Source organism: Miscanthus floridulus, chromosome 3 (assembly GCF_019320115.1).
Source record: "Miscanthus floridulus cultivar M001 chromosome 3, ASM1932011v1, whole genome shotgun sequence".
Lineage (NCBI taxonomy): Eukaryota > Viridiplantae > Streptophyta > Magnoliopsida > Poales > Poaceae > Miscanthus > Miscanthus floridulus.
In genome coordinates, this window is record NC_089582.1 from 42,133,321 (window position 1) to 42,142,512 (window position 9,192).

The 9,192-nt window shown below is 42.0% G+C and overlaps 1 protein-coding gene across 1 annotated transcript; it reads left to right on the forward strand.

Moving 5' to 3' along the window:
- The first annotated feature begins 521 nt into the window (after positions 1 to 521).
- On the forward strand, positions 522 to 1,545 carry LOC136545547 (uncharacterized). The gene has a single exon (XM_066537546.1). The coding sequence runs from the start codon at positions 669 to 671 to the stop codon at positions 1,110 to 1,112; it is 444 nt and encodes a 147-aa protein (XP_066393643.1). The 5' UTR covers positions 522 to 668; the 3' UTR covers positions 1,113 to 1,545.
- Positions 1,546 to 9,192: the final 7,647 nt, after the last annotated feature.

The window sequence follows — 9,192 nt, forward strand, 5'->3', positions numbered from 1 at the left end:
TGGAGGAGCCGAAGCCGTAAGAAGCTCTACCAAACACGTCCAAAATTTTCTCAAACTATATGGTGAGTAGGATGAACCTTCTTTACCAATCCATTTGTAGTAAGATTTGTCAACAGACAAGGGTAGCTATAGAGGAACATTTGAAGCTTCTTCCATGGTGATGCCACGTCGATCTTCCCCTTTTAATCTCCTCCCTTCCCTCCCATTTTCTTTTGGATGCACCATGGTAATTAGTCACATCATCTTCTTTTTCAAATAAAACAACCATACGCCATTTTTAGCCCAGCAATAATGCACCATTAATTATGGTCATTATCACCTAAGCTCAACTTAATCGCCACCCCCCACAGCAACACATTTTTATTTTGCTATGGGCACCACCACAACACATAACTTTTGTGTCCCAGTACTCTCTCTCTCTTGAGCCTCAAGCCTCCCCAAAAAAGCACCCCAACGAATCAAAGGCCCCATATATACACACCACACACACCCTCCTCACTCACTCTCAATCACATCCCTCATTCAATTGTGTACGTGTTGTTGTACCACACACCTTCTTCTCTAGCTCGTTGCAACTTCTTCTAACCAGCTAGCTAGCTCTGCAAAGTGTCTCTCTCTCTCTCTCTCTGCATCCATCCATTTCTCTCTCTTTCATATGAGCAGAGCCGATGATGAGCTCCTCCAGTAAGCAGCAAGAAGGGCCCAAGCTCTTCAGCTCGAGGATCCTCTCAAGGGATCGCTCGAGTGTGGCCAACGCGTCCTTCAGGGTATACTACAGCCTCGGCGCCGGCACCGTGCCGTTCCTGTGGGAGTCCAAGCCAGGCACGCCCAAGAGCTCCGTCACCCCGGCCTCGGCCGCCGCCAGGACCGTGCCGCCGATCTCGCCGCCGCCGTCCTACCAGCAGTCGGTGTCCCAGTCCAAGGCTAAGAAGTTGAGGAAGAGGTCAGCCTCTTGGCCTCCCGGAGGTTGGATCATCGGCTGGCTGAACCTGAACATCAGGAGGCGGTCACCGCCGTCATCGCCAACGGATCACCACCAGCAGCAACGCTGCCTTGCCGTGGACCATGGCGGCGGCGAGCGGCGGTCGCGGTGTTCCACCTTTTGCTTCTGAATTCTGATGAACTGCCCAGAATGGACCGGTGGATTAGCTGTTGCACTACGTGCGGTGTTAATTGAGTGTTGTTATATTATATTAATTAGTTGTTAGTTTTTTACACAGTGCAGGATCGCGGGTCAGAGTGGTACGTACGTGTTTGTGCAATTGATTTCTTTTTAATGTTCTAGGTTGGACTCTTTCCCTTTCCACTTCTCCAGTGTCCAGCTTTATTTGCATATATAGACATCTTATTATAGTGTTTGGTTGTTTTGAGTATGAATAAGTGGGTATGCATGCATGATTACTGTGTGTTGTGTTCTGTGTCTTTATGCTCAACATAGAAAAATCAAGTACATATGTATTTTATTTATGCTTCTTCAAAGATCAATCATGTATCCAATCACAGGCAAATAGAGTAAGTTAGCATTTTTTTCAGCAATAAATAAACCAGACCAAGTTCGTACATGTGGTTATTTGCAGGTAATGCTGTTTTAACTTCAACCTGGGAATTGTAGTTCCACGAATATATGCTTGTTGCTTACTTCTTAACAAAAGAAAGAAAGAGATTAAAGTAATCGGACACAAATCAGGATGCTTGACCTTTCTTTGTAAAGCTATATATATATACATTATATTTCGCGCGCACTGATGGACCTATGGGTGTGCTCGGAAGTCCTACTTTCCTTGCTGTTGCAGCTGTTGTGCGTTTGGATGGTACTACTAGTTTCCTGCAGCTGCAGCCTGCAGCGCTGCAGCAAAGATAGGTTACACCTCAGCTGGAAAGACGTGTGGGAGTACACACCCATCACCTATGTTAACATGTTCATATCAGTTGATTATCTTACTATTACCATTTTCTTTTATGAATCACAATGCAGATATAAATGCTCACATATACATACTCACACATTTATCTCTATGAACACACGCATGCATACTCTATCTCTATATGCATCTCTGAAAGACTGAGCGGCGCCTCGCGGTTATGAACATCCACATTAAGTCGAGTATTTAAACCTGGATTAAAAGGTTACACAAAAAAACTTAGCCATCTGATCCATTAGATGCAAATTGGACTTATCCTAATGCATATGTGGGTATTTATTTAGAAAATATGGCCCCGTTCGGCTTGCTGAAACTTGGCTGAAAGTGGCTAAAAAACATTGTTCTGACTAAAATGTTATGAGAGAAAAACATTGTTCTGGCTGAAAAAAGAAGCCGAACAAGCTGGATATAATGATTGGAGTGTACAGAATCAAAGACCAGATTTTTCGAATTTATGTGAGAATTTCTATAGAATTTAATTTTTTAGTAATAGTATAGATAGCCATTTTTTTTAGAAGGGAAAGGGAACTTATATTAAATCTTGGCACAATACATCCCCAAGTTACATATGAAAAAATCTAAAATAAAAAATACATAATATTCTATCCAGATTCTTCCATCTTCTTCTTTCCCATTGGCATCCCTCGAACGCTGGAGCCAAAGTATAGTCCTTATGTCGAATCCAACGACCAACCCCAAAACATTGGACATGGCGCAAGATTCAACGTTTAGGAACCAGTCCAAAACACATCTAAATCGTTGAAAGAATATCAGCAGTTGCATTGTCAGCTGTCGGGTACGGCATAGGTTGCAAATTCATCACCGTGAGACCTTCAATTCTTCTCTGCGACCATCGATGATGAGAACGATGACCTAGAGTCTCTGTTCTTGTAGAAGGCTCCCAGAAGCACCCCTCCCCTTCAGATAAAGGCCAAAAATTAGTGATCTGCCGATGAAATCGATGCCTATAACGACGGTCTTGTCGTAGCAGAGGTCCTAGGAGCAAGGGTGGCGACGGCGTTTTTCATCCATACTGACAGTTTTTGTTTTCTATATTAGGATATTATTTTTTACCACTTTGGAATTTAACCAAACATGAAAATTGTCATCTTCAACCGGTTTCACAAGCATTTTTTATATTCATTAATTTTACAAAAGTAGAAAAATCTTGTACCGATTGTTTTTGTTTTTTATATTGTATAAATAGATTTTTGACGGTTTCCGGCTGCTTGCACTCTATACCTAATAATAAAGAAGTAATTTCTTGCCACAATTTTTTTCGTCCAACTCTTATCTCTATTCGGATTCTGATTTTTTGTCTGGCATATCCGTATCTTTTTCTTCCTCCCGGTATTCGCGTTAGGCTCGTCTGGCTCTCTTCGTGTGAGAAATCCGGCCCACTTGTTGGCATGCGCAGGCGCACGCCCCTGCCCATTGCTCGCGCGCAGCGACAATGTAACACCCTAAAATTTGCTTCTTTTTGAAATAGAGATGAAATGATTTAGTTATATATTTTGTGCTCATGAAAACATAGGTAAATAATAAATTTTCATTAAATTAAAATTTATCATAAGGTAGCAACATTATGTTGCATTCATGCTGGTGCATTTGTTTTTTTTTTTTTGTGATGAGTGGTTTTGTCCAAAATTTAAAATAATTTCAAATGCTTTTGAAATGGTTTGAAAATAGATTTGAAAATAGAAAAGGAATTTTATTTTCTTCTTCTCCCTCTCTCGGCCCGAGCAGCCCACTTCTCCTCGGCCCACCTGCTCTCTCCCCTCACTGGCCCAGCGCACAGCCTGCTCCCCCGCTTGGCCTTTCCCCTCCGTCGCAGGCCGTTCCCGCCCCTCTCTCCAGCAGGCCAGCTCAGTTCCCACCACAGCAGCCCAGCAGGCCGGCCCAGCGTACCCGCACCGTTCACCGCTCCTCCCGCCTTGTCTCGCTGCCGCCTCGGCCCATTTGTCAGCGGGGTCTTCAACCTCCCACGTGTCTTCCACCCGGACTCTGCTCCGCCGCCACCCGACTCTGACTCCGCGTCGGCCACGCCTCGTCCTTGCCTTGTGCCCCAAGCGCTCCTGGCCATAAATACCGGGCACCCGTATCGTGCCGCTTCCATCCTGAGCCTCGGAGAAAGATCCTATCTCGCCGAGTCGCCACGCCGAGCCGCAACCCTAGCGCCACCGTTGCCTCGCCAAGCACAGCGCCGCCTCCCATTCACTCCGCGTCTCGGTAAGATGCTTGGTTGGATTCGCCATTTCCTTCTCTATCTTCCGGTGCCTTTCCCGTGCAATACCATAGCCCGTAGGCCCTTCTCCAAGAGCTCCGACGAGCTTTCCCATCTCTGGCCATGGCGCCACCACCGCTAAGCTCGCCGCCGGCAGCTTTCCCCCTCCTAATCTGTTCTGAACCGTCCATCACCAATACAACGGCCGATATCACGTGATACTGTTTTGGTCGGCCACTTTGCATAAGAGCCCCTGCAAGTTTCTATGTTCTAACCCATGGTCCATGATGTATTTCCCATAATACGTTTTCTGTTTTTGAAAACGTAGTTTTTTGGTTAGATCCAAAATACGTTTTAATCTATTTATAATTTTGCCACTATTTTCTTTAGGCTATAACTTCTACGTTTCAACTTCGTTTTGACCCATTCAAGTTGCGTTAGATTCGTAATTACATAATCTACATGTTTATCTTATTATTAAACATGTTTTCAACTTTTGCAATTCAAGGTTAGATTTAATCTATTATTTTATTAAAGGAAATCTTGTTTAATTCATAACTTCTTCGTTATAGCTCCGATTAGAGTGTTTTTCGCGTCTGCGTGTTCATAGTAACGTGTAGAACGCCTTTAAAACCATTTTACTTGTTGTTTATTATGTTTGGTGTACTATTCTAATTTAGTTCTCTTGTTTGCTTCGTGTATGATTGCATGGATGCTTGTGTGATGCTTTATGATCTTGTCCAGTCGATGAGCTTTACGTGTTGATCAAGAAGGAATTTCTTTGAAGTTTTGGACATGAAGAAGGATCAGAGATTAAGGCAAGTATAGCATGGGATCATCCTTGTTGTCCTATTCACTTTAATAATTTAATTCATGCTGCATGTGTCTACCTTGACTACCACTAAGGATTTCCTAGTACTTTGTTACCTTGTACCTTTATTCCTATGGATTTATGCATTGGGCAGTATGATGCTAGTGCTCAAACTAAAACTATGATCTTGTAACTTGACTAATGGTATATGCAATAAACACTAAAAGATGCTTTTTAGCAACATGGAATCAAGGGGCTAGAGCATTGGGATATTTTTATGGTACTCTAGATTCCTCTCCTTAAGGACCTATCTGTAAGCGAACATCGGGGACTTACAATATAGCTGTAAGGGCTACATGGCTCTTGCTTTAGCTCAGTATGAGGATCTTTTCTAGATTGTTAGAGGTTACCTTTATGGCGTAAGAATGGCTTACCAAATCAGGTATAGGACAGCCTCTACTCTGATGTGTATAGCCGTGATGGAATTGTGCCATTCGACAGGGGGAATCCTATATCTGTTTGCTGAGTGAATCTAATAGCCCTAACTCGTTAGATGAACCTTTGAAAGGCTTCATAGTGAACCCTGCCGACCTTCCTTGGTAGTGGGTCAAGAGGTCGGCCGCCTCGGGTGAAAGGGTAAATCACGACTCACAGTGAAAGTATATAACCTCTGCAGAGTGTAAAACTGGTATATCAGCTGTGCTCACGGTCACGAGTGGCCTTGGACCCTTACGGAATAGGTGATGAACATGGATGATACTGATGATGAAAATGCTCACTAATAATTATTGTTTATGATATTCATTATTCATGTTTACTTGATCATGTGTTTATATGGGCTTGTGATAAACTTGTTGCTACTCCAATGCTAAAATTGTGACAATTAAAAGATAATCACAGTTAAACCATTGTCAACCTTTTGAGCCTCATGAATCACATGTTATATTTGTTGAGTAAGACATGTACTTATGCTTGCTTTACTTTTTAAATATTTGGAAAAATCTAGAATGGGTACCAGATTGCTAGAGTTTGGAGGAATTAGGCTTGTGATCAACCAATCAGTTGTCCCTATGAAATTGGAGTCTTCACCCAAAGATCGGAGTTGTCTTTCCGCTGTTTGCTATCTAAGGTTATGTCCTTTATACTAAGTATATTATATATTAAGCATTGTCTATTGATATTACCTTTATTTATAGCTATATGTGATATTTGACTTCCTAGGCTCACATATGGTGTATATCTGGTTTTGTTCTTAAAACCGGATGCTATAAAGTGTATCAGAGCAATGCTAATTGTAGGATGCAAGCCTAGTAGAAACTGGTCATTTTAAGATTTAGAACTTGCTACAAAAACCCTTGCTCTATGAACCTTGATATTTTTTCTCTACTATATCTTTACCCTTGCTATTCATCTCTACCTTGGTGCTTATTTTAAAGTCTTTGTTCTCATCTCCACTCCTTGATTTGATATGCTTTTATAACCTTCTCTTACCATCTTGCGTCATCGGAAGAGGAGCTTTAGGATATTTGCCCTTAATATGGAGAAAACGATAGTATCGCCAGTTGAGTCCATGTTTGAAGTGTGAACCTTTATTGTTTAGTTGGTTGTCATTATGCTTATGCTTGTTTTCGATCTTTGTAATGATTGCAATAATCTTGTTGGGTGTTCCCATAATTTCATTTAGTTTATAGGTCTAAGGTATAAGGATCAATGCAATATATAGTCGGGTTTTAGTTATCTCCAGTTTTCTCAATCTTGTCCTTTTCAGAACAATCTTTCTTCTTCAGAATATATCTCTGTTTTTGGGAGGCCAAAAATCATGGAAGAAAAAAATAGGTTGTTTCTTCTTAAATGTGCACATGAGTTCTCTTGGATATCAGAAGGTCTTTATGATAGTTAACTCACTCAGAAGAATATGGAAGCTACCCTTTTTGTCCCCAAGTTCATCTTTTCTTAAGGTGGGCAGCCAAGTTGAAGAAATTGCAAGATAAAGTATCATACGTTCGAGTTTGCACAGCGGAAGCATGGTGGGCCCATAACGCACAGGTCCTAGGATCGAAACCTTTAGAGGAACAAACACCTTTGGAAGGAGATATGGGACATCTATAGTTGGATTTATGTGGACTCAGAAAACATCAATGTGACATCAAGCCTGACAAGTGAGTTCTCTATGTGGATATGTTATTAGGGAGAAAAGGTACCAAGAAAGTTAGTTAGGTGATTGAAACCCACTCAAAGATGTGAGAGAAACTCAGGGTTTTCAATGATGAGATTTGATTAGAGGTTCAAGGGAGGTTTAACCAAGATCATCAAGATATTGACAGTGCTACTTGAGAAGGTTTTAAGTTCGGATCAAGAGACCTTGGCTAAGTATTGAAAGGAGTAAAGGAAAAAAAAGGTTGAAGTAAAACCTATGTATTAGCTTTGCTAAATCAGGACAAGAACTTTATATCCACTGTGATGCACCCTGTCAAGATGTGGGATGTGTCCTTAAGCAAGAAGAAAAGTAGAGGTTTATGCAAGAAAGCATGAGATGGAACATCTGAAGTATGATCTGGAGTCATCCATTGTGGAGCATGGAGGTACTATCTACTTGGGCATAAAAGTGACATCTAGGTGGATCACAAGAATCTAAAGGACATCTTCACTAAGATGGTTTTGAGCTTGTGACATCATTGTTAGATTGAAGCAATCAAGGTTTTATGATTTGGAAAAGTGCTATCACTTCGAGAAGCAAAGTCGTGGTCGATGCCCTAAGCAAATGAGAGTTATGCTAAGAAGATTCAGATGACAGCATGGACTTAGAATTGTGCTTGAGAGTTGAGCAGCTTAACCTAAGCATATATAGTCATTAATGTTTTAAAGTTGGTAATAGAACCTACTTTAGACCAAGAAAGTAAGAAGGCTCTATTGGAAGATGAATATTTTAAGAAAGAGAATTGATAGTATGGACTAAAAAGGAAAGGAGGCCAAGTGATTGGAGTTACTTGAGAGGTGTTTGGATTACCTGTCAGAATCTTAGAATCAGTTTGGCAAGTTACTTCGAGTAAGGATAATAGGTATGCAAAGTAAAGAAGAAGCTAAAGGCGGGTAATCTGCATTTCTTTGATCACCATCGTCCGAATCTCGAGGACGAGATTCATCTTAAGGGGGGTAGAATTGTAACACCCTAAAATTTGTTTCTTTTTGAAATAGATATGAAATGATTTAGTTATGTATTTTATGCTAATGAAAACATAGGCAAATAATAAATTTTCATTAAATTAAAATTTATCATAAGGTAGCAATATTGTGGTGTATTCATGCTGGTGCATTTGTATTTTTGTGATGAGTGGTTTTGTCCAAAATTCAAAATAATTTCAAATGCTTTTGAAATGGTTTGAAAATGGATTTGCAAATAGAAAAGGAATTTTGTTTTCTTCTTCTCCCTTTTCTCGGCTTTTGGCCCCAGTAGCCCACTTCACCTCCGTGGCCCACATGCTCTCTCCCCTCACTGGCCCAGCGCATGGCCCGCTCCCCCGCTCAGCCTTTCTCTTCCGCCATAGGCCGTTCCTGCCCCTCTCTCCAGCAGGCCTGCCCAGTTCGCGCGCGCAGCAGCCCTATAGGCCGGCCCAGCGTAGCTGCGTCATTCTCCGCTCCTTCTGCCTTGTCTCACTGCCACCTTGGCCCCATCTGTCAGCGGGGTCTTCAACCTCCCACGTGTCTTCCACTCAGACTCTGCTCCGCCATCGCCCGACTCTGAGTCCACGTCGGCCATGCCTCGTCCTTGCCTTGCGCCCCAAGCTGCTCCCGGCCATAAATACCGAGCGCTCACATCATGCCGCTTCCATCCTGAGCCTCGGAGCAAGCTCCTATCTCGCCGAGTCACCGCGCCGAGCCGCAACCCTAGCGCTGCCGGCCATCGTCGCCTCGCCAAGCACAGCGCCACCTCCCCAAGCACGACCACTTTGTAGAAGAGCCCCCACAAGTTTCTATGTTCTAACCTGTGGTCCATGAAGTATTCCCCATAATATGTTTTCTGTTTTTGAAAACATAGTTTCTTCGGTTAGATCCAAAATATGTTTTCATCTATTTATAGTTTTGCCACTATTTTCTTTAGGCTATAACTTCTATGTTTTAACTCCGTTTTGACCCGTTCAAGTTGCGTTAGATTTGTAATTGCGTAATCTACATGTTTATCTTATTCTTTAACATGTTTTCAACTTTTGAAATTTGAGGTTAGATTTAATCTATTA